This window comes from Stegostoma tigrinum, chromosome 40 (assembly GCF_030684315.1).
Source record: "Stegostoma tigrinum isolate sSteTig4 chromosome 40, sSteTig4.hap1, whole genome shotgun sequence".
NCBI classification, from domain to species: Eukaryota; Metazoa; Chordata; class Chondrichthyes; order Orectolobiformes; family Stegostomatidae; genus Stegostoma; species Stegostoma tigrinum.
In genome coordinates, this window is record NC_081393.1 from 14,235,647 (window position 1) to 14,262,787 (window position 27,141).

Genomic DNA, 27,141 nt, shown 5'->3' on the forward strand with positions numbered 1-27,141 from the left:
TGTTTTGTTTGTATTTTTTAAACTGTGGTCTGAGAATCAAGTATGTTTAGCTTCACATTTGGTAGCTTGACCAATCGAATTACATACGGGACACAGCTTATACTTGCCTTCTAAAAAATTAAAAAAATTCGGGTCAAGCTTTGTCCTTAATATATTTTGAGGGGGTTTGGTCTCATCCATAACATAACAATGTTTGCAAAATGGATAAAATTGCTGAGAATTCAACTTACAAGTTCTTCTTTTAATTTTAATGAATCTGCATAAGCTTTGAATCCATGTAGCCTATTCATAGCTTTCATGTCTTGATATCTGCCTTTTTGTGGTATAAATACACATGAATTTTTACGCAAATTAATCCATGTAATCATTTTTGTTTACATAGTAAGTAAAACTTTGCATAAAATTTTCTAATAATACACTATTATAAAGTGTTTAAACATAGTAATATGTGAATGAGGAGCAGGAGTTGTCAATTCAGTCCAAAGAGTCTGCTCCACCATTGAGTATTGTCATTTCCGATCTGGTGGTGGCCTCAGCTTTACTTTCCTGCCTATCCCCAATAACCTTGGACATTCTCACTAGTCAATGAAGATCCAGTGATGAGTGCAGGAGGGTATGCCAGATAATGAGATGTTAACTTAATGAAATTACAAATCCAACCCAGCAACTGTTGCTCCAACCTACTCCCAAACATAAATAAAGTGATTTAACAACAACGCTATAAAACATCACTTGCTTAGCATGCTCACTTGATGCTTAGTTTTGGTTCTGCGAAGTGACCTGACCTCAATGCAGCCTTGGTTCCACCATGAACAAAAGAGCTGAAACGCAGAGGTAAAGTGAGAATGAATGCCTTTGTATTCAAGGTTGCATTTGACAAATTGTAGCATTAAAGGAGCCCTAACAAAAATAGAATCAAGGGGAATCAAGGGTAAAATTCACGGCTGATTGGACTCATATCTAGCACAAAGCACGTGGCTATTAGCAGACAGTCATCTCAGCTCTCGGACACAATTGTAGGGGTTCTTCAGAGTAGATATTTTCCTAATCAACCTGTTCAGAGGTGTTATGCACACCTCTGGAACAGGTAGGAACTTGAACTTTAACTTCCTGGCCCAGAAGTAGGGACACTTTAACTGTGTCACAACAGCCTTTGTTTCTCAGGGTAGATACTTTCTAATCATCTTGTTCAGAGGTTATATTCTACACCTCCGAGACAGGTAAGTTCCCAGGTCCAACCATTATGAACTGCTTCATCAATGACATTCACTCCATTATAAGGTTGATGTGGCAAGTCTGTTGATGATTACACAAGTTAGTACCATTTGTGACTCCACAGCAGTCCATGTCTAAATGCAACTAGATCAGGACAATATCTGGGCTTGAGCTGTCAAGTTGCAAATAACATTTGCGGCAGACAAGTGCCAGTTAGTGATCAAAGAGAATCCAAACTTGGCCCCTTGACTTTCAATGGGACTACCGTCACTAAATTCCTCACTATCAACATCCTCGAGTTACCACACTGGACTAGCCATATAAATGTTTCAAGAGCAAGTCAGATACTTGGAACCCTGCAGTGAGTAATCAATCTCCTGGCTCCCCAAACCATGTCTACCAACTACAAGGTACAAGCAGAAGTGTGCTCTGAGATGCAATGCAGAAGTTCACCAATGCTCCTTAGAATGGCACCTTCTAAAACCATGGCCACTACCCTCTAGAAGGATAAGGATCACAGGTACAATGTACCATCTCATGCATGTTCCCTCCAAGCTATTTATCATTTTGACTTGGAGGTATATCGTCCTTTTATCACTGTCATTAGATCAAGATCCTGGAATTCCCTTCTGAACAGCATTGTGGTTGTGCCTACACCAAATGGACTGCAGCAGACAGCTCACGATCACCTTTTGAAGGGCGATTAGGGATGGGCAATCAAGCAATTTATTCCCTTAGTTTTTTTTTGAGATGTCTACAACGTATGAAGGAACTCCATTAAGATTTAACACTGTAGCTTATATGATATCACTCTTAAAGAAAAAATATAATGGGTCAAAACTTGTTATCCTCCCCTCAGTGATGTTTCTATTGAAGTAAAAGCCTACAAAACCTGGATATTATGTAATAATGGCACTGCATACAGGACAGACTGTTTTCCATCCATCCAGAAAAGAAAAGAAATCTACCAACACTTTATTTCTCTGGATCATACAATGACCAAAGATATACTGATCCAAAACTCTGAGAGATCAGGGAGCTTTTCACCACACTTGCCAATACAGGGGTTTTAATAACTAAATAACTAATAGCTAAAAAGGCTGGATATTCTTTCTGAAGCTGTCAAACCAGCAGATACTGAACTCCATCTGCATGAAGCAAATAGCGTCACCTTCAGTAGCCTACATCTACTGCCTGACAATGTTTCTGCAAAAGCAAAAAGGAACTCATCAGCAGAGATATTATTTTCTGCCCTTATGACATCCAAAGACCTTTTATCTGCACTTTTATGACTAAAGGCCTTTTATTTCCTGGATGTCCCATCAAACAGTTGGTGGGTACCTGACTAGCAGGGAAACAGCAAAACAAAACAGGAGGGCCTTATAGTGTGTTACAATCTGGCAAAGACAGACGGTTCAAATGGACAGACATGCATAGATATCAGTTCCTAACACTGTACTGATGACAAGACCAGATGTGGACAGGCTGCCCATCCCAAAGATATTGGTAATTCCTGTGATTACAGGTCCTGATTATGGTGACTTCACCATGCCATTGGCAATTTGCTTAGTATAACGTGTCATCCCAACATGCAGACAAACTGCCAACCTAGATGGTTGGCCATCCTTATGACACCCTGGTGGAAGATATCATGGGACAGACAAGAGGCTGTAGGACAGGGAAGACAGCATGTGTGGTCAACTGACGTCCCCCAAAGTGTTGCCTTTCTGACAGTCACCAACGTGAATTTCTGTTTTTTAACAAAGTTACTTTCTTGTGGTCCTGAGGTCATCTGCGTACCCAAACAACAGTCACCTCTCATACTGATGCTGCTCAAACTGCAGATCTGCTGGCCTATTGTTGGCCCAGCACTTTAATTAGACTGCACGCCCACAGTTGGAAGGCTATGTGAAATTTCAGCTGGTGAAATTCTGCCAAATATTTCCACAGACAAGATGGTCAAAAGATAGAGATTAAAGGCAATTGAAGAACAAAAAACACAGATGGGTGGTAAGGAGACCTTTTTCATGTGGCGAACTGTGACCTGAGCTGTATTGTGTGGTGAAAGCAGAATCACTAATGACTATGGAAGGAAGTTAAATGCATGGTGTAAAAGGAAGTAAATACAAATTCACAGGGAAACAGCAGAAGGGTGGACTGAACTGTTAACTCTAATAATCAGCCAACAGGGGGATAATGGGCTAAAAACCTCTTTTCTGTTCTATATGATTCTATGTCAAACAGTATTTTGAGGATATGCATACAAGCATCAGTTTTCATACCTTAGTTTGTACCGGTACAATTTGATCATGATTATTAAGTGTGGTTATAAGCTCCCTTTTTTGTTGTCTCAATTAGTTGCTTGGAAATGGTTTCTGCTGTACAATATGTATATTTTAAGAATGTCAGTGCCATTTTTAGAACAGCTGCAGGGATGAGGAACTTCAGTTATGCAGGAGAATTTGGGACCGCTGTCCATGGAAAGAAGAAAGCTCATAACTGATGAGGGATTTCAAAATCACGAACTGGCTAAATAGATAGGGAGAAACTCTTCCCGTTCAGAAAAGGAACAAGTGGGCATAGATTTAAAGTTATCTACAAAAACACAAGGGTGAAGTGAGGAAAATCTTCTTTCACTCAGTGAATCATTCGGGTATGGATTGAACTGTTGGATTCAAGCGGCCAATCGATGAATGTTTGGATAAAAATAGCATGCAAGTGTATGGAGAAAAAGCAAGCAACCTGACACCAGGTCATGATGCTCATCTAACGAGGCGTGCAATCATGACAGGTTGAACGACCTTGTTCTGCGCAATACCAATTGTCGGATTCTTGCACTCAAAAGGCCAAGACTGCAGACCATTATAAGTTGAAGCAGAATTAGGCCATTCGGCCCATCAAATCCGCACTGCCATTCAATCATGGCCGATGTGTTTCTCAACCCCATTATCCTGCCTTCTCCCTCTTACCCTTGATCACTCATTAATCAAGAACCTATTTATCTCTGTCTTAAATACACTCAATTACTTGGTCTCCGCAGTCCTCTGCAGCAATTAGTTCCACATATTCACCAGCCTCTGGCTGGGCAAATTCCTTTACCTATCAGTTTTAAAGTTATCCCTTTACAGTGAGCCTGTACCGTTGGGTCTCCGTCTCACCTATGCGTGGAAACATCTTCTCCATATCCATTCTAACCGGGTCTCACAGTATTTAAGTTTCAGTCATATCCTGCCTTATTCTTCAAAACTCCAACAAGTACAAACCCAGAGTTTTTCACCACTCCTCATATGACAAGCCCTTCAAAACAATCATAGAATTTTAAAGCACAAAACGAGGTGATTCACCCCATCATTTCTTACTGTTTCCTGAAAGGGCGACCCAGCTAGCTCCACTCTGCACACTATCTCTGTAGTCCTCTAACTTTGTCACTTTCAAATCAATATCCAGCTGTTTGGAAACCTCTTGTAGTATCTGCCTTCACCACTTTCTCAGGGAGTGCATTCCAAATCCAAACAACTGTCTGAGTAAAGACGTTTCTTCTCATCTGACCTCTCAGTCTCTTAGTCATAGCATCATGCAGCACAGAAACAGACCCTGCAGTCCAATGTGTCCACGCTGACTAGGAATCCCAAATTATTTGCCTGTGTTTGGCCCATATCCCTCTAAAACTTTGTATTCATATACCCATCCAGATGCCTTTTAAATAGTGTAATTGTACCAGCCTCCACTACTTCCTCTGGCATTCCATACATGCACACCCTCTGTGAAAAAGTTACTTCTCGGGTCCCTTTTGAATCTGTCCCCTCTCACCTTCAGCCTATGCCCTCTAGCTTTGGACTCTCCTACCCTTGGAAAAAGACCTTAGCTATTCACCTGATCTCTGCTCCTCATGGTTTCATAAACCTCTACCCCTCAACTTCCTACCCTCCAGGAAAAATAGTTCTAGCCCCTCCAACTTCTCTTTATAACTCAAATTTTCCTGTCCCATCAACATCCTTGTTAATTTTTCTGCATCCTTTTGAGCTTAATAACATCCTTCTTATAACAGGACAACCAGAATTGTATAAATGTAGTCTCACTAATGTTTTGTGAAATGGCAACATGATGTCCCAACTTCTACACTCAATGCTCTGACAAACGAAGGCATGTGTGCCAAATGCCTTCATCATCACCCTGTCTATCTGCTAAGCCATTTTCCACAAACTGTGAACCTTTGTGCAACATCACTCCCCAAGGCCCTGCCATTAATTGTGTAAGTCCTGGCCTGGTTTGCCTTACCAAAATGCAACAGCTCAGATTTATCTAAATTAAACTGCATCTGCCACTTCTCGGCTCATTGGCCTTTCCGATCAAGGTCTCTTTATACTCTAAGATAACCTTCTTCACTATCCACCATGCCACCAATTTTGGTGTCATTCACAAACATACTAACCATATCTCCTATATTCTCATCCAATCATTAATATAAATGACGAACAATTATAAGATGGTATGCCAATCAATCCTTGTGGCATACCATTAATCACAGGCTTCCAGTCTAAATAACAACTCTACTACCACCCACTGTGTTGACCATCAAGCCAATTTTTTGTCCAACAGGCTCTCTCTCCCTAGATCCCATGTGATCTATCCTTACTAATTAGTCTACTTGCAAAGGTCCATATAGACTATGTCCACTAATCTGCGTTCATCTATCCTCTTGGTAACCTCTTCAAAAAACTCAATCAAATTTGAGAGACATAATCTCACTCTCACAAAGCCATGCTGACTATCCCTAATCAGTCCTTGCCTTTCCAAATGTAAGTAAATTTGCTCTCTCAGAATTCCTTGCAACAACTTCCCCACCACTGATGTCAGGCTCACCAGTCTATAATTCCCTGGCCTTTCCTTGCAGCCTTATTAGCCACCCTCCAGTCATCCGGCACTTCATCCGTGGCTGTCGATGAAACTAATATCTCATCAAAGGGCCCTGCACTCTCTTCCCTAGCTTCCCACAAAGTCTCGGATACACCTGATCAGGTCCTGGGGACTTATCTACCTTCCAGTGTTTTGAGACTTGCAGCACCTCTTTTTCTGTCATGAGGACACTTTTCAAGACATCATGATTCATTTCCCTACCTTCCACGTCTTTCTCCACAGTTAAATACTGAGGCAAAATATTCGTTTCGTATCTCATATATCTCCTCTGGTTGCACATTTACATATTGTTGAACTTTAATGGGCCCTGTTCTGTCCGCAGTAACTCATTGCCCTAATGTACTCATAAAACCTCTTAGCTTTGGTAGTTAGGATTCCCTAATAAACTTATTTAATGTTCCCTTTTTGCCCCTGATTTCCCTCATAAGTGTACTTTGACTCCCCCATACTTATCCAGGGATTCACTGGATCCATGAAACTTCCATCACAAGTCTGTTGTGTAACACTGTCTCAAACATCTTTTGGAAGCCCATGTTGCAATAAAGGTTCAAACTGTATAAATGTTGTTCAAGAGCTTAGGTTCTAGAATGGAGAACAAAGTCATGAGGGGCATGGTTAGGGTGAACGGACAATGTCTTTTCCCTGGGGTGGGGGAGTCCAAAACTAGAGGGATAGGTTTAAGTTGAGAAGGGAAGGATTTGAAAGGGACCCAAGGAGCAACTTTTTCCACTCAGAGTGACCTGCAAGGGCAAGTTGGAGAAACTAGTGCATTTACCAGATTTAAAAGGTACTTGGATGGGTACACGAGCAGGAAGGGTTTAGAGGGATAGGGGCCAAATGCTGGGAAATGAGACTAGATTTATCTAGGATAGCCAGTCAGCATGGACAGGTTGGACCAAAGAGTCTGTTTCCATGCTGTACAGTTCTGTGAATATCAGTGAGCCATCCTTTTCTTTTAAGCTCAATCCTGTTTTTGTAAATAGTCAAATAATTATTTTTGAACAGTGAAGTAAAGACACCATTTCTAAGAAATCCTATGATTATTGCAAGATGCCTCATGTTACGATGATTTAGAACTCCAAATTATGATAGCTGCTTTTTGCCCTTAAATCAAAAGCATATTTTTTTTAAAAACTGCTGGAGACAAGATAACTGCAGGCATAAATCAATTGGCTGGTTGGCAAATATTCTGTATGGGACTAATGGAACATAACATCTAAAGATGTTAAGGAAATTTCAAACAGACTGGACGGTGATCTCAGTGATGACAAAGATAATAAGGGGGTGACACAATGTTCTTCTCAGAAATAAGCCATTCTGATGAATTGTGTCCCAAACTGCAGATACATTTTGTATTTTTCCCTTTGAGGAATAACGAAAAAGGGTCAAAAAACACCAGGTTCAATTCTATTGGTGTGTGCTAGAGGGACTGAATGTCCTTATGTGTATCAGGTCAGAAATCACACAACACCAGGCTGTAATTCAACAGGTTTATTTGAAAACACAAGCTTTCAGAGCCTCTGGTGTTACTGAGGGAGGTAGTACCAGACTCAGACTTTATTAGGAGAAGATCAAAGGGTCACACCACTGATGAGAATGTACAAAAACAAACCGAAGATGCTCTAAAATCTTCAGTTAGAAGGTTTTAATTGATCAATATGTATGTGTATACCTCATGTGTGCCGTGAGGAATGCTGTTAAGGTCACAGTGCGAAAAACGTTCCCTGGACGCTGCTATGTTGCTTCTCATTCTAAGTGCTAGATGTCAGCTAGTTAGCAACCAGATAAAAAGGAAGCAGACAGAAAAAAAAAGTCATGTCTCTCACCATAAAAGCTGGAATTCAATCAAAGCCGAAAGGAATCGTAATCACAAATGATCTGCAAAGCTAAGGACCATGAGGGGCCCAGAAACATGTTTATTTCGCCAAAATGAAGAGGCCCTTAACTGCAGATGTGCTATTAATTGCAATCGAAGTCATCAGGCCTGGGGAAAAATGTCCCAAGTTGTCCGATGAAAATGCAGTTTCTTTTTCCCAGATGTGTTGTGTCTGATGTTCCAATCATTCTACTTTATGCAATTAAAAATTTGGTAGGCAATGGCCTAGTGGTATTATCGCTAGACTATTAATCCAGAAACCCCGCTGATGTTCTGGGGACCAGGGTTCGAATCTCACCACGGCAGACGGTTCAATCGGAATTCAATAACTTTATTAAAAATCTCTGGAATTAAGACTCGAGTGATCACCATGAAATCATTGCCGATTGTCAGAAAAACCCATCTGGTTCATTAATGTCCTTCAGGGGAGGAAATCTGCCACCCTCCCTGGTCTGGCCTCCATGTGACTCCAGACCTGTAACCATGTGGTTGACTCTCAATTGCGTGCTGAAGTGGCCTAGCAAGCCCCTTAGTTGTACCAATCGCTACAAAGTCACGAGGAAATGAAACTGGACAGATAACCCAGCATTGGCCTCGGCACTGGAAAACATAATGGCAGAAATAGCCCTGTCGACACTGCAAAGTCCTCCTCACTAACATCTGGAGGTTAGTGCCAAAATTGGGACAACTGTCTCATAGACTAGTTAAGCAACAGCCTGGTACAGTCATACTCACAGGATCATGCCTAACAGACAATGTCCCAGGCAACACCATCACCACCCCTAGATAGGTCCTGTCCCGCCATCAGGACAGACCCAGCAGAGGTGGTGGTACAGTGGTAGACAGTTGGTAGGGTGTTGCTCTAGGAGTCCTCAACATTGAGAACAACTTCAATCAGGACAATGTGAAAGCGGGACTTTGTCTCCATAAAGATTGTGCGATGGTCACTCTTACCAATACTGTCATGGACGGATGGAACTGCAGCTGGCTGGTTAGTAAGCAAGAGGTCCAGTAAGGCACAAGTCAGGACTATGATGGAATACGCCACAATTGCCTGGATGAGTGCAGCAATAACACTTAAGAAACTTGACACCATCCAGGATAAAGCAGCCTGCTTGATTGGCACGACATCCACAAGCATTCACTCCCTCTATCAATAACAGCAGCAGTGTGTATTATCTACAAGATGCACTGCAGAAATCTCCGAAGATCCTCAGGACAGCACCTTCCATACCCACCACCACTTCCATCTAGAAAGGCAAGGGCAACAGACATATGGGAACACCACCACCTGCAAGTTCCTCTCCAAGTCATTCACCATCCTGACTTGGAAATCTATTTCCATTCCTTCACTGTAGCGGAGTCAAAATCCTGAAATTCCCTACCTAATAGCACTGTGGGTCAACCCACAGCAGGAGGACTGAGGCAGTTCAAGATGGCAGCTTGCCACCACCTTCTCAAGGGCAACTAGGGATGGGCAATAAATGGTAGCCAGCCAGCAATGCTCACATCCTATGAATGATTAAATTTTTAAAAAAAATCAAAAATGACAACAATGAAAATCCTTGCAGAGCTTGTCATTGACTAAGGTTTTGAATTACTCCTCCATTTTCCATGGTTTTGTTTTTAATATCTCATACTACTTCAAATTAACATGATTCTACTCAATTACATTCACCATTCATTTTTCAATATTTTTACAGCTTCATCCCATCAACAAGCAAATCATCCTTTCATTCTTTTCCTCATGCATTCTTACACTGCCTAAATTTCCTCAGTTACCTGAAACTCAGGAACTTTGATTTTCTACCAGAATTCACCATCTTAATCTGTTGTTCACTCAGCAATCTTCCAACAGTTTTCGTTTAGCTTTTACATTCCAGTTCCAAGGATTTTCATCTTAAATTCCAGCTATCATTCCTCTTTCAAGATACTGAAGCACCACCAGAAATTTTAGCGAGGACTGGCAGTTTTTGCTCTGATTCCAGACTTCGGATATATGTATTTTGCATCCAGGAGGATAATCTCAAAACTGGTTTTTGAAAAAAAACTGTTGTTAAAATGTCCAAGCCGAATTTATAAAGTGTTCAATTAAAATCTGGAGCCTCAATTGGACAATCACAGATAAACATTTTTCTTTTTTTCAGGACTGCTGAAATAACACATCGTGAGAAAAAACAGCAAATTTAGACCCGGAGAAAAAATTACCGTTACTTGCAAAAACTTTATTTAGCTTTCATTTTTACGATTTGTGTACTAGGAAAACTGTTAGGATTGTAATGTAAAAACTATTTTCAATCACAGGTCAGCTGAGAAAAATCTTCGCATTGATGCAGACAGCGTTTATCTTAACTGCAACACCAGGTGGAGCACCACTTGCAAATACCGAGTTGCAGAGCCTGTGACCTCATCGAAAGCAACGTACCCGTCATTTTGTTCGCATCAACGATGGTCTCCAGGAGCTAACCTTGGGGTGTTTCGTAACGTCAGCACTTCCCCACCTTAGTAGCGCGTGAAGAACTAGTCACAGGCACGTTCGTGCAAACTAGCGAGTTTCTTCGGCTTTTAAAAGGGATTTATGCGTAGCCACACAAAGCTTCTCCTGTCCCTGCCATAGTTCCCTTCACACTCTCCTGACATTTACTGCTGCCTCCTCTGCCCTCCAGTTTTAATTATTTTTAATCTCCTCTGTCCTCGCTCCTCATTTGCTTCCGGAAATGAGAACAACTGGCAAAGGTCGGGGAAAGCGAAGGGAACTGAAAATGGGAAACTGCACATGCGCAAGCAACTGGTTTGGAAGCTTGTCTCTTAACCGTACGAATTCGGGGTTAACGTATTGACAACTCACGTATTGTGTTTGGTCAAACTGAATTAATGCCTTACAATAATCTTGACGAAAAAGAACCCGACTAAATGTTCAGAAAATCTGCTACTGTCAGCGGTAGAACACAAACCGTTTTTCTGTGACAGTTCAGACGAATCCAGTTCTATTTACATTCAACCAATGTTTGGTAATTTGGACTTTGTAGAACGATTGTTCCATGTCTTGATCAGTCCAAACAAAGTTTGTCTTTAGTATGTGATCAGAGAGGGTTGTCATGTAGCTTTCAAAAATATTCCAAAAACATTTAAAGCAGTTATGACGTAGAAAGGCAGTATTCAATTCATTCATTCATTATGAAATGTTTGTTCAATTTTAACTTCGTGTGTTTTTATCTGGCAAGAAACAAACGATCCCCAAACTTCTAAGATGATCCTGTATGTGCAATACTTCATAGCAGTCTAACATGTCAACATTTTAAGAGTGGAAGCAAAAGCTCAGTACACAATGCAAATATATAAAACAAAAGCTTATTCTCACTTTATGTAGGAATTAAAATGGTCCACATTAGAACATAAATATACCTCTTATTTGCACTTGTCTCAGTTATTTCTGACAGAATTACTCGATGGAATGATAAATTTGTCAACGTGGTCTGGGAACAGCTTTTGGAAAGCCAAATGTTAATGTGAATTTATAAGAGTTTGGGGTACGGGAAGTAGGTTGACTTGCTGAGAGATAGGAAGCATCTAACTTTCTTTTTATTCATTCATGGAATGCCAACATTGGCAAAAAAATGCTAGCCTTGCTGCCTATTCATAGTGGTCTGTGAGATTATGGTTTAAGGTGCTTCTTGTAACACTGCAATCCACGTTGTACAAATTGAGATCCAAGTTTTTGATCCAGCAACATTGCCATTTTGACTTGGAACTACGTTGAAAGAATGGCATGGAATAAATACATCATGAATGTAAATAAATAAACAAACAAACAAACTGCAGGTGTAGGTGGTTATTCCAAATGATCAAAGTAATTGGAGACGAGGTGCCTGCTTTTCATGTTGAAAGAAGTTAAACATGAAAGGAGAATGCCCTTACGAAAGCACATTGTATTTTAAACAGTATCTCAGTCTGGAGTAAATTTCTGATGAAAAAGGTACAAAAACTCCAATTATCCTAAATACGAGCCCTCATTGTATGCAAGGACAAGGTCAGAAATCACACGACACCAGTTTATTAATCCAACAGATTTGTTCAAAAACACGAGCTTTTAGAGCCTCCCTCCTTCTGGCCTCGCAGCCGAGCTGGTATCTACTATAAACAGGGCATCTTCATCGAATTAAAACTTAGTTAAATTTAACTAACAGCTTACTTTGCTTCAAATTCTGTATTATTATACGTATGTGCTGACATCATAAAATTTTCAAGAAAACAATTAATCATGACCAGTATTTGTGAATCTTCAAGATCTTGAATTTGTTCAAAGTTTAATTTATATGAACTAATTAAATATACAGTAGCTATCAGCATTTTCTGTCTGCAGAAACTACTTTCTTTTCTCATTTTTTCTATCACATTTTTCATGTTAAATTCCCTTCTCAGCATTTTGGATGACACTGCTGAGCTAAATTAATCATCCAGTAGTTCCATCTTCCATTTTGAGATATTGTGTCATGATGTTTTTGGATCTACTAGCTCCTCAGCCTACATTGCACAGAAACCTGTAATCTGAAATCAACTGTACTTGCTAACTTTGTATAAAGTTTACTGTTCCAAGTGCAGGTGATGATGGAGGATGGGACGTCTGTTCCTCTCGGCTCCTTGCAAATGAATAAAGGCTATGAGGGTGCACTGAGGCGCTGTGGAACAGTGACAAATAAAGGAGGCCAGGACTTCAGCACCTAAACTCTAATACTAGTTAGATAATGAGGAGGAAGAGTTGGAGCAGGCACATAATTACTTGGTACCTGACTAGACTGAATGAGAGCACCCTTGAATTGAAAAAGTCTCATGAACTGTGAGATATCTGAAAATGCTGTGGTTTTAAGAGGTATATTTTGTCCTGGTTTCTTTTAAGAGAATGAACAAGAGAAGCCGGGCAGTCTACAGTAATGTAAACAGCTTATGAGGCCATCAGCTGGTTTTTAAAATGTTGGAACAATCGAAGCAGGCTGGGTGGGTGCTCTGAGAGACGAGCATTTCCAGTGTTGTTTTTTTTTTAATTCTTTACGGTTATCTTCAAGCAGTTGCTTTGGACCCTCAACATGGTTGTAAAACTGTAGTGCACGTCCTCTGGCTGATGCTCTCTCCAAGTTTTCAATTCTGTTTTTTTAAGCTCCCTCTCTGCTGTTGGATTGTCTCACATGCAATCAGTTTCTGACTTTTCCTTTCTGTTAAGGGGTGTGTATGGAGGATGTTACCTTATTGGAACAGTTAATCAGTAAGTGACTTATCTGTTAGAATAACAACTCTATTGGAAAGCTTAAGTTCCTCTTTCTTTTGTTGTATTTTAACTGTAATGTTTGAATGAACTGTGATTTGCTTAACGTCAAGTCCTTTGCATTTGTTTTTGAAAGAAAGAAAAAGTTGGGTACAGGCTAGCTTCTTAACATATTTTGGAAGGGTCAGGTCTGATCCTAACAGACAGAAGGCAGCAGTAGCCAGGAGTTAGAACAACTAGGACAGCACTGATGTGTTAGGATCACAAACAGTACAGAGAACAGACACAAAGTGGAGAGTGCCAGCTGCTGCACAGGACCCAAGTGGATGATCAATGCAAAATCCCTGAGTCCGAGGCCACAAGGAGATAAAGTTCCCCTGACTGTCAGGGTCACATGGTAATTGATGTTACGTGATCACAGGAAGTTAACAGAGTGAGCTCCTCCAACTGAACTCATTATCTATCTGATTACAGATCAGGAGTTATGTACAACAATATGGTTTTGATGGATCTGCCACATTACGTAGATATCCATTCTCAACAGTTCATTCCTTTAATCTAGTCATTAACATTTAGAAGAACTAACTGCCAGCAGAGTCAATAATTTCTCTTTTAACATCTTTATGTTGTGCAGACGTTTAAATTGCCTATTACCTTTTGGCAAAGTCAGAAGGATCCCTCAAATGCAGGTGTGATGGACTAAAGAGAAAGGGGTTTGTCAGAGATGGAGCAGAGATACAAGATCTGGAACTGGTTATTTGAACAAATGGAGACTCAAGTTGCTACAGCTTAGTCCGAGTTGCATGCTTCCCAGGATGAAGTGGGCAGACCAAGTGGTAGCCAAGAAAAAAAAACAGAATGGCAGGAAGAACGCAGGAGGTCTAGTCATTTGTTTGGAGTGAAAGCAGAGTTGACGTTTCAGGTTCAATAACCGTTCTTCACAACTGAAGTCACGATCAGGTGTGCTTTTCGTCAGATAGCTGAACATGTTTAGATTACCCCAGCATAGAAATGCAATCTGCCAAACAGTGGAGAACCAGACAAACTTGGGGTAAGGCAGGACATGTCTAAAAGCCAGGTGGAAAGGCTGGAGTAAGGATATACAGAGACAGGAGTTTTCATGAGAACACCTGTGACAAGAAACCTACTGGGAACATGGAAGGGAAAGGTACTCATGTCCGAATAAGTCCACTGTGCAACATGGGAGGTACTGAAAAGGATTCCTGGGAGCAGTAGTAGCCTCTCCCAGGTGCAACAGAGAATTCAGAAGCACAGCAAGACGGTCAATGCTTGCAGCTGGTCAGGTTGTTCATCTTCATCATCCTCATGGATCCTTCCATCAAAACAACCAGCAACACGAGCTGACAAATCATCTGACTGACAAAGCAGTGAGGAATTAGTAAGGAATGAGTAAGCTGCTTAAACAGTGAAAAGCTAATACTATCTTTTGACTATACATGATTACATCACCCGAATCCTGGCACAACAGCACACGCATAAGTTAAAGAAATACGCAACCAGCAGTAAGGTGACATCAATAGCGATACAGAACTCGGGCTAAGAGTCAGGCAGAACAGATTAGTGCATAGAAAGCGCAAATCCACTTGTTGATGGATATCTCGCACCTACGCATGTCCCAGGGTACCTCAAAGAAATGGTAGAACTGTGCCGGGCTTGGTTACTGCTCATGAGTCTGCTATTAACAAGCATTGGCACTACTGACGTCAGGTCCAGTTACTGAGACCACTGCCTCTGTTTCTTTCCCATCACCAGAAAGGTGCTGACCTGGCAAGGGTCACGCATACACTTGAGCTTCTAACCAGATGACTGATCATGGAAGGCAACCCATGCTTGCCACTTCAGAGAGGACTGCGACTGATACCACATCCAGGCCTCAAGAAAATGGTAGCATTCATGCCCCAACCCCCTGCAGAGTTCAGGCAGAATCTATTATCATGCACTTGTGAGGGCGATCCAGATCTTTTCCAGGTGGGTAGAGGCAAATACAATTTCACATTTTTGATCCATCTCAAATCGAGAACCTCAGGCAGCTTCAGTTATTTGATGAGGACTGTGGGAGATTCCACTTCCACTCAACTAAATGTCTGCCAACCTGCCTAAAGGAGGAATCCAAACGGGCACATAGACTGCTGAGGTACGAGAAGAGGATGAGGGAGGAATATGGCATTCTATATCAGCAAGTCTGTGACAATAGAAAACTGGCGAAGCAGCTCAGCATTCTTTAGATTCACTTTCTAGGAGCTATCCTAACCAGGTGGGACACCAAGAATCAGAAAAATATTTTTGTGCCAACTAAGTGGTCTTAAGTGCCTAGGGATGTCTGTCAATATTGCCAATTACTGCCAGAACCGTCAGGGTGTACTTTGGCCAAAGCAGGGAAGCAGGTCAACAATGGTCACACCTGTAACGTCAAGCCTATTGGTGGAAGACCACAAAAAAGGACTGATCCCAGAGGGAAGTTGCTTGGTACAAAATAATGGTAAATGATTTGTGGGTAAGTAGGCCACCTACTGTTCTAGAACTTGGAATGCCAGCCAGCAGTGGCAACATGAAGATGAAACAGAGCGTTGCAGAATTCTGATGCTGTGTCTCAGGGATTCAGGGTTGCATTCGGTGTACAGAGCCTGACTCCAATGCTAGTAGGAGATGCAGTTGCAAGAAGGCAAGGAGTGTATCAACCAGTGCTGCTTATCAAGTGGTTCCAAGATGCACGATCCAGAATTGCGAGCTTCCAGGAATTTTGCCAGGAATAGCTGGCTACCTGGGCATTAGTATTGCACATAATACTGAGGTGACTGCACACAGTTGTACGTGTTCGGGTCATTCAAATAATTAGCACAAAACTTCCAGCATCTTGTACCAGTTTTGATCTTGTGCCATTGAAAGGCCTATAGCATTTGGATTATTGTATAAACAGTTACTGTTTCAAATGCTGACTCATAATATCACACGTACATTTTGAGTGTTTCTTATGTAGGTCTCAGCAGATAAATAACAAAATTCAACACTGACAGCACACAAAATGGGTGATAACAGACTGGTTGCCTGTTTCCCCATTTCTTAATGTTTCTTTCCAGAATTGCATAATTTAACTGCCATTTATGGCACAGTTTGACCTCATTTGACTTTTATCAATTGAGTGCTCGCTAAAGGAAACATGTTTTGGATCTTTTTTGACAGCTTTTAAAAAAAATTTCAGGGACTAAATACGATAAGGTTGCCAATTAAAATGATGACAACTATTCAGTTTCAAAATAGTAGCAGCCCGAAATCCAGGCTCAAAAGGATGTAATCTTTTGGGTGGTAAAATAGCCAGGGATTAGCTAAAAACCCATATTCTGCTCAGCCAACTTTCCTTTGATGTTTCTGGTTCCCAACCCTCGCAGGCATACGGTACTATTACCAAATGAGCAAGATAATCTGTCGGTATTCGTGCAGCCCACAAAGCCAAATGTGAATTTTAGTAAGTTATGTAACAGAAACCTTTTCCTTTCGTCATATATACACCATACCATTTCTTTTCCTGTTTTTCCCTGTTGAACCTTGACACTTGATAACAAATCGATTGAAGTTGCCTTTGAATGTTTCTGATTCCACTTGAAGTGGCCCTACCTTTTCACACTTCATCCATAGCTTACATTTAAACATCGCTCTCTTAGCTTAAATGACTGAGCAAGGCTAGAATTAGGGATCATAGTTGAAAACTAAGGGGTCACCTACTTAAAACAGAAGTGAGGAAACATGTTTTTCTGTCAGCAGATTGAGCCTTTGGAATCCCTTCCTCAAAAGGCTTTGGATGCAGATTCTTTAAATATTTTGAAGGCTGAGGTGGATGAATTCTTGAATACTAATTGGATGAAAAAAATGTTGGGGATATGCAAGAATGTTGAGCCCAGGTTAAAATCAGGTCAGCCATGACTTTACGGAATGAAAGGGTACTCTTGAAGGGTCTGATGTCCAACTCTTGCACCTTGTATACATGTAACTCCACTTTCCTGCCCAATCCCTTAATTCCCCGAGAGATCCCAATCTGTCATGCCAGTCTTAAACATTTGTGCAAAACAATTCTAAAGTTTGACAACCATTTGAGTTGAAGGAATGTTTCCTTATCTCTGTCCAAAATGATCAGGTTCTTGTCCTGAGACTATGCCTGTGTTTTTGTTTCCCTCACCAGCAGCACCTTTCAGCATCCACCCTATTGAGATACTTCTGAATCTTGTCCCTCATTCTTTTAAACTTCAGATAATGTAGACCGAATTTGGTTCAGTATTTTGCCATGACAGCACCTTCATGCCAAACATTAGATCAGTGAAACTTTGTACACAACCTTCAAAGCTGATTTTAAATATAAAAGATCAAACTACATACAGTAGCTGAGACATGGTCCCAATAAAACCTTGCATAACACTGCACTCTATCCCTTTGCACTAAACGTGACCAAACCATTTGACCTCCTAATTGCTTACTGTACCTGCACGCTAACTTTCCATGTCACTTGCATAAGTAACAATACTTCAAGTTTCATACCTCTTAAAAACAAATTCTGCATTTCTATTATAACTGAAGTGAATAACTTTACACTTCACTACGTTATTGTCAATTAGCTGTCATGTACCCCTTCACCATATCTCCTCACAGCTTTTTTGTGTCCTCCCCATAAGTTTCCACCTGAATTTGTCTCATAAGCAATCAATACATGACACTTTTTGTCTTAAATCTAAGATACTCATGGAGATTGTAAATAGTTGAAGCCTCACCACTGCCTCTTGTGGCATTTCCAATAATTGCTACCTGCCAACTTGAAAGTGGCCCAGGCTGCAGAGAGACACAAAACATTTCCTCACTACCTGTGCCATTTGTTCATGAAAATGTCTCCTATTTCTGATTCTAAGAGATCTATGTTCACTCTAGCTATTCTCTTCACTGTCAAATACTTGTGAAAGCTGTAGGTTGTGGTAAATATTTTGTCTTGTTATTTCTGTGCTTTTTAAAATTGTGAACTGAATTAAGAACGAACTATTTTAAAATCAGTGTTTTGTAAGGACATTCATGGCAAATTTTTTGAAACAGCTGCTTGGACAAGCAGTATTTGAAGTGTCTGCAGATGAATTGGATGTGTTGATTACAGACAGGAGCTTTGGTTGGCAACAAGAAGTTGCTGTAAGGATAAGTGATTGATCAGTTTTTAATGATCAAGGTTTTTTGCTCAGAAACTACTGTGATTGTTTCTGAGAGCTTGAGGCTAGAACCAAAACACACAAGTTGATCAATCTCCAACCAGCCAGGAGCTCACTGTCCCTGTTGACTGCAGTAAGGTACTTGAAACCTGAAGACGATCATTTTATCTTTCCCTCAGCAGTTTAGAGTCAGAGTCGTACAACACAGAACAGATCGGTCAGTCTAACCAGGTTTTCCAAGCTAAACTAGTCTCTTTTGCCTAGGTTTGATCCATATTCTTCAAAATGTTTCAAATAAAGGTTTAAATGTTTTACTACCTGCATCTAAAAATTCCTCAATTCTATATATACACACACACACACACACACACACACACAACACTATCCTGTGTGAAACAGTTGCACCCCAGGTCCTTTTAATTCTTTCCGCTCTCACCTTAGAACTATGGCCTTTAGTTTGGACTTCTCTGCACTCCGGAAAAGACCTTGACTATTCAACTTAACAATGCCTGTCATGGATTTTATGAACCGCTCAGATCACCACTTAACCTCCTATGCTCAAGGCGAAAAAAGTTACAGCCTATGCTTACAAAACAACGCAACATCTTTTATGAAACAAAAATTCTTGAACTGTTTATCCCCTCTGTCCATGTCTTCTGTATCCGTGCTGCAGGTCTATGTATAAGAGGGAATGTACAAGGAATTTTGAGCTTTAATTAGGAGAGTTATAGATGGATGGCTTATAGCTATCTGTAACTGGAATCTAATTAGTTGCAAAAAAATGTTATTCAAAGCACAGATCAGAGTTCTGTACTTCTCTATCAACTATATCTGAATGCAGGTATATTGGGCAATCTTTTTCTAATTTTTAAACAAATCTTTCATGCTTGTCGTCACTCTGGAATAGTGGGACTTGAATTTCAGCATGATAGTTCTGTGATTTGTGGCATTCTGGCTAGTTTACTCTGATCATCTATTCTTCGCAGCACTTTGCTGATTTCTGAATGAATCGCAATCCTCAGACTTGTTCCTGTTCCTTTGCATCCTTAAGCCTGTCCTCTTAATCAAACATGATACTTAACTTCCTGAGCAAGCCAAGAATGAGTTTTCTTGCTCATTTTGGAATACATCACTTTCAAATACAATTTGGTATTCATAGGTAATTATTATCACTATCTTCCAGAGGATCTGTTACTACGACACAACTAATTATCCCTGCTTTATTAAACAGTGATAGATCTAAGCTTTATCCCAAGCATGTTCCACATTGTAGTGCTCCAAGCATCTGCCATGATAACATTTTCCAAACTCAACTTCTGGAGCACTCTTTCCAATCTCTCAATTATCACCTTGCCTTTCTTGCAAGCTCCAATTTTTTTTATTGTTTTACATTCTGTCCAATATTAAAATAATGATTTAGGATTTGGATTACTTTTCAGAACAATTATTCAATTTCTTTTTATGAAAGACTCCTAGTGTTTCCTGACCTCTTCTAATTCCAACTTCTTCGTCTTTTCAAGTCAGATGCACGTTCACTGATCCCTTTCCATCATCTTTTACCATGAGGAGTACTCCTACTCACTCGCCCATCTCGCAGAAATATTGTGTACCCTGAAAAAATTATTTCCCAACCAGATACCTTGGAACCACATCTTTGTAATGGCTGTTAGATTGCAATTTTGCAGCAGGTCATTTTGTTTAATTTCAATGTACAAAGTGTCTGCAATAGAAGAATCTTTAATTTATTATTTTTTATCTTATTCACTGGTATATAAACTTTCCTGAATGCTAATCCCTTCGTATGCTGCTCTGTCTTTTCCCAAATTGCCATTGTGTTCCTGCTGTTTGACTCTTCTCTTTACCCTAATCCTCTCCAAATGATAAATGCGGCATGTCAGGTGTCAGGAAAAACAGATACCTCTTACCTCAATGCTTTCCGGAGAGACCACTCTCTCCGTGACTCCCTTGTTCGCTCCACACTGCCCTCCAACCCCACCACACCCGGCACCTTCCCCTGCAACCGCAGGAAATGCTACACTTGTCCCCACACCTCCTCCCTCACCCCCATCCCAGGCCCCAAGATGACATTCCACATTAAGCAGAGGTTCACCTGCACATCTGCCAATGTGGTATACTGCATCCACTGTACCCGGTGCGGCTTCCTCTACATTGGGGAAACCAAGCGGAGGCTTGGGGACCGCTTTGCAGAACACCTCCGCTCAGTTCGCAACAAACAACTGCACCTCCCAGTCGCAAACCATTTCCACTCCCCCTCCCATTCTCTTGATGACATGTCCATCATGGGCCTCCTGCACTGCCACAATGATGCCACCCGAAGGTTGCAGGAACAGCAACTCATATTCCGCCTGGGAACCCTGCAGCCATATGGTATCAATGTGGACTTCACCAGTTTCAAAATCTCCCCTTCCCCTACTGCATCCCTAAACCAGCCCAGTGCATCCCCTCCCCGCACTGCACCACACAACCAGCCCAGCTCTTCCCCCCCACCCACTGCATCCCAAAACCAGTCCAACCTGTCTCTGCCTCCCTAACCGGTTCTTCCTCTCACCCATCCCTTCCTCCCACCCCAAGCCGCACCCCCAGCTACCTACTAACCTCATCCCACCTCCTTGACCTGTCCGTCTTCCCTGGACTGACCTATCCCCTCCCTACCTCCCCACCTACACCCTCTCCACCTATCTTCTTTACTCTCCATCTTCGGTCCGCCTCCCCCTCTCTCCCTATTTATTCCAGTTCCCTCCCCCCATCCCCCTCTCTGATGAAGGGTCTAGGCCCGAAACGTCAGCTTTTGTGCTCCTGAGATGCTGCTTGGCCTGCTGTGTTCATCCAGCCTCACATTTTATTATCTTGGGATCTCCAGCATCTGCAGTTCCCATTATCTCTGATACCTCTTACCTGTCATACTCATGAAACCATATATAGAGTCTTTGTCTTCCAAGGATATAGGAAGATGTAATGTATTTCATAACATGTGACTTCTCAGGCAGAAACTTCCCAATCCCTATGGGCATTGTTGACAAAGGTGGGAAAATGACACGAGACAGGTCGTGAGGCGCTCTTCGATGTCGACAGCAGGTCTCACTTTCTGACCGATAGCTCAATGCGGTGACAATATTCTTGATAGTGAGCAGCAAGACGTCCTTCTGCATATATTAGCACCTCACTATTAGTTCATCTCACCTCATTGTTATGCAGTTTCCTATTCTACCCTAGCAGATGGAAACTCAATGGCGACAATTCCCTACACGAAAGTCAAACAGTGTCTTGGCAACTCCATCTTGTTACGTACTCCTCCAGTCCTCCCAAATGAGCAGCAGTCATCACCATGTTCAGAGCAGGTTCCACAAATAGCAACCACTCAAAAGCTACATCTATGGATGTGGGCATCAGACATATACCAGAGTAACTGTATTACAGTATGGTTCTGCACTTCAGTGGGGAACTTTGGAATGCACCAGCACCTTTCAGTGCCATACTGCTGCCAGTATATTTAGCATGGAGGAACAGACACCCAACTCATGAGTTCGACCACGGTGCATCTCAGGACTCCTCGCTTAGTCTTGTATGCTCCTTAACTTTGTGCCTACTCAGGTTCTCACCACATGTTTGTTTTGCCTTTCCTTTTTGATTTTGATTTAATTGTCAGCAAGTATACAAAATACAGTGAAAAGCTTTCATCTGGTACCACAAAACAGCACATTTTTGAATAATGTAAGAATAAGGCAAAAAAAAGTTTGAACAGAGTCCATCAGTCCTGAGCCAGCTCATCACCGTCAATAACGCCTGTGCCACCATTCAGCCCAATGAACATCAAAGTCATCGATCCTCAGACACCATCTTTGCTGGTGAGGCATTACTCTTCCACCACCGCCTCCTGCACCAGATCAACCAACATCAGACTCGCGACTCTGGCCACTGGGCCAACTTCATCCATGTTGCTATGATTCCTTTCCACCACCACTTCAACACCAGCTCCGAACAGAATCAACACGAAGTTGCTGATTCTCAGGCACCAATCTTTTGCCTCTGAGCCTACCTCACCAATGTCAGCTCTACCGATATAACAGTTGCTAACTCTAAATCCTGTGCATGCTCCAGAAAAGTAAGTAGGAGCTCACTCTCATCTACAGTAGGCCCACTTGAGATCTGTGCCCTGGGCCCGGTTTGAGACAACTCTTGGTCAGCATACTGGGCTCTCGCTGCCAATGCCATCCAAACTCAGGACAAGGTAAGTTTTAAACAAATGGGAGAAAGGAAGTGAGAACAAGAGAGCACGCGAGAGCAGAGAAGCTCAGGAACCCTACTATGCCATCAACATGGACCAGAAGCACTTTTGCACTTTGCTCCCTCAGCCAAAGCTTAAAAGCTCACTTTTGTCTTGATTTGTCCTTTTGCATAGACACAGATACAGACAAAGTTATCCTAGTTGCTAACAGTCAGAAGGACAGGCATGTTGTTGTATAGCATCAGGCTGCATTCTCACACTTGTAGCAAGTGCCGACAGCTTACATGCTAACTACAGTTAATGTGCTTCAACCAAATGATCACGCCTCAAAGTCTAAGGTGAGTAGTCCTCAGTTAAGATAAGGTAGACCTGTCTGATATCTGTTTAGGAGGTTGGACATAGTCAGTTGGCTTGAGGTGGTCAGTCAGGATTTCTCTCCTCATGAAGGGGTGAGAAGCTGAATATTGGGCACTGCACCACCCAACATGGCTGTTTATGCAAAGGGAGAGATTGACTGAGATGAAAACGTTGGCAAAGCTGTTCAGTGTTGCCACGTGTGAAGGGAAAAGGTGGTGAGAGGAAACACACTTTGCATTTTTTCAAAAATAAGGTCATGGAGACAACCAGTCGCTACTTCAGCCCCATGGCAATACCCTGCCCAATCAGAATCCATCTGACTAATCTTATATTCTCAGATCAATAGTGAACTGTTCTTGCTGTATCTTCATGCCAATTGCAGCCAATCTGTCAGCACTCTCTCTCATGATGCTTATAACGGTGTCCCTTGGTTCAAGTCTGTTTCTTGCATTTCAGTTCTGACGAGTCATATCTTGACTTATTTTTAAAGTCAATGTTCTAAAAATAATTAAAATCATAATCACTGGACCGAGCAGTTAGAAGTGAATGCAATGGAATTTCTTTGGGTGTCAATCCCCTGAAGTTAATAGCATAAATGTAGTCTTTTGGGCATCTACATTCAATCCTAAGACAGATAACTTGCACAAGCTGTCACTCTAAAATTTAATGCATGGATCACTCAGTCATACTTGTGAATACTGTCTGAGAAGTTGGCACTCAGCTGTTTTCTAACAACATTCAACCAAAGTGTCATTTTTGTCAAATTTCATGGATGGGGTCTCTGAGACCTAGTGTCTTTACTCACCAGATCCTGCCAAACCTACCTCATTATCTATGCACCACATCTGTGCCGAGTTCATTGATTCTGCCACCCACTGAAGGATATCCCAGGATTTCTGACATGGCGCAATCTTAAAACCGCAGCAGTGCACTGGGACAAGCATGCACCAGCATGCTGCACATCGGTTTCCTCAGATACATTTGAAAGAGGGAAACTAACAGATGGGATGAAGCAGAGGTCCATCCTCATCCCCAAGATCTGCCAGAGGAAACAACGGCATTAGACACCTGCCAGCCTGGTCTAGGAGTTGTCACATGGGTCGGTGCTGTTTCCTGTGTCAAGAGGAACATGAAGCAATGCCACAAGGTCAGTTATGACATTGCAGACTGCAGTGCCAAGTGCTACAACCTTTTTTCCTATTCCTTCATACTCACCTCCATAAGACCTCATGAACTAACACTCAATCTCATACAACATTAAGATATCAAAATAAAAAAAACTGAATGATGGAAATCTGAAAAAAAAACAACACAATTGTTGGAGAAACTCAGCAGATCTGGCATCATCTGTTGAAAGAAAGCACAGATAACATTTTGGGTTCAAAAGATCCATCTTTGAAACATTTGATATTAGCTTCTTTGCATTCACATCTTACCTTGATTGTGGCTCCCACAACTGTCCATAGTACTCCAGCTGAGGTTGAACAAGTGTCTTGTACAAGTTCAACCTCACTTCCTGGCTCTTGTACCCTACGCCCCTGTTAATAGAATTTAAGAGACCATCTGCGTTATTAATTGCTTTCTCAACCTGCCCTGCCATCTGATCTATGCATCAGGTGTCTCTGCTCTTGCACACCATTTAGAATTTGACTCCTTAGGTGACATTGTCTTTCTGCATTCATCCCCAAGTGCATCATCCCATACTTCTCTACATTGAAATGCATCTGCCACCTATCTGCACACTGCATCAACTGGTCTCTGTCCTTCTCAAGTTTCACACAATCCTCATTGCAGTTTACAATTCCTCTGAGCTTTGTGTCATTTACAAACTTTAAAGTTTTCCACCTACATGGATTGTTTTTATAGATCATTGATATACATCTGGAAAAGCAAGGGTGCTGAATCTTGGGGAACTCTACTACAAACCTCCTCCAGCCTCAAAAATATTCATTGACCACTTCTGTTTCTGTCACAAAAACAATTTTATTTCCACATTCTCACTGTCCCTTTTTGCTTATGACAACAAATTCTATCATGAATAACTATTTCTAAACTTTTTGGGTAGGCTTACAGTGCTAGTGGAGGCAAATTTAAAAGGAGGTCAAAGCTGGGAACTAAAAATTCAAGTGGACGGGCAGGAAGGATCGGGTGGTGGGGAAGCTTCATTATTACGGAGTGGAAGCAGCATGAAAGCAAGAAATGATCTACGATCAATAATTTATAATCCATAGGGAAGAAATAACAAGGGGAAGATTCTGGTGCCAGGTATGCTGGTATTTTTGCACGAGGAGAGGTTGAGAAGGTTGCGCTTGTACTCACTGGAGTTTAGGAGAATGAGAGGAGACCTTGTGTAAGATTCTTAAGGGACTTAACAAAGGAGATGCAGAGAAGTTGTTTCTCCTTGTGGGAGAGTCTAAGATCAGACGGCATCATCTCAGATTAAAGCGTCACCTATTTAAAACTGAGATAAGGATGAAGTTTTTTTTCCCCCTCTCAAAAGTTGTTGTATCTGTGGAATTCTTTGCGACAGAGATCCCTTGATGTGGGGTTGTTAAGTATATCAAAAGCCGAAATAGACAGATTTCTACTCGTTAAAAGAGAATCAAAACTTAAGATGATAAGACAGGAAAAGGGAATGGAGTACGATCAGATCAGCCATGATCTCAATCAATGTCAGAGCAGACACGATGCATTGAATGGCCTACTCTACTTCTACATGTGGTCTCTTGTGGTCTTACGATGGGAGTTGTCTAAGTCCGCCAACAGTAGGTGTCTTGCAGGACAGACTGCAAGTCAGGAGATAATGAAAGTAGTGAAAAGGGCATGAAGCATTTGAGATTTTGTCACGTAAAATTGGGAGATCAAATTAGCAAAGGCAGTCACAAAAGAAAAATTCATATTGTTCTGACAAATTGTCACAAAAACAAAATGTTGTAGATCCAAACAAGAATCAGGCAGCGTGTAGTGAGGCAGATTTAAGAAACGATGTCAGTGTAAAAGATCTCACAGAAAATAAACAGTCACCACAATATGGTAGAATTTCACATTCGGTTTGAGGGGGATAAATTTTATTCTCAAAACTTATATAAGGGTAATAAATAAATAATTTCTTACAAAGGATGGAGAAAAACCAAGTTGCAGTGGATTGGAAGAGAAGTTTAGGACTAAAACAATTGAGGAACAATGGCAAAGGTTTAAGAAATTAGTTTATGGCTCATAATAAAAATACATCCTACTGAAAAACAATGATTCTAGGACGATGATAAGCCAACCAAGGAGAATCAGGAAAAATTGGGATATCATCAAATTGAAAGAAAAAAAAACGTGGCAAAGATTAGTAGTAGATCAGAGGATTGGGCAAGTTAAAATCTAACAGAAGATTACCAAGAGGGAAAAAGTGAACTTTCGGGGTAAACCTATGGAGTTAGTCAAGATGGACAATAATAACTTTTACTAATATATAAAAGAGAGAGGTCAAAGTGAAAATAGTCCTTTAGACAATGATGCTGGGAAAGTAATAATGTGGAACCGGGAACTGCCTGAGAAGCTAAATCCATATTTTGCATCCAAGTCCACTGCAGAAGAAAATGGATAGCATTTCATCAATACTAGATAATCAAGGGGCACAACTGGGAGAGGAAATAAATATAAATATGATCAACAATAAAGGGAAATAATGCAGCTGAAGATGTTAAGTCCCTTGAGCTAGATGGGACTCAGCCGAGGATATTAGAATTTGAGTTAGTGGATCCGCTGATAAGAATCTTTCAAGAATTCTTAGATTCTGGATAAGTGCCAGACGTTTAGGAATCTGCTGATTTAACAACATTATTTAAAGATGGAAGGGGAGGAAACAAAAAAAAACTTATAGGTCAGTTAGCCACACACCTGTCGGTGGAAATCGTTCAGGTCTATTACAAAGAACATAATGGTAGAGCATTTAGAAATACACATTCTGATCGAGCAAAGACAGCATAGCTGGAAGAATGGATTTATCAGAATATTTGAAAAGGTGAAAAGCAGGTAAAAGGGGAAGACATTAGATGCAATATACTTGGATTTTCAGGAGGCC

General features: G+C 41.2%; 1 protein-coding gene across 7 annotated transcripts in view; it reads right to left on the reverse strand.

Moving 5' to 3' along the window:
• LOC125448142 (methylcytosine dioxygenase TET3-like) overlaps positions 1-27,141 on the reverse strand; it is a 353,266-nt gene that overhangs the window by 144,240 nt on the left and 181,885 nt on the right. Inside the window, exon 4 of one of the 7 annotated variants that reach the window (XM_059641139.1) lies at positions 24,506-24,607. The exons of 4 other annotated variants lie outside the window; for them this stretch is intronic. In XM_059641139.1, coding sequence (XP_059497122.1) covers positions 24,506-24,607 — 102 coding nt within the window. Of the gene's footprint in view, positions 1-9,790; positions 9,900-10,433; positions 10,779-24,505; positions 24,608-27,141 lie in introns of those variants that run through there. 2 more of the 7 variants (XM_048523206.2, XM_048523208.2) reach the window with 2 other exon arrangements.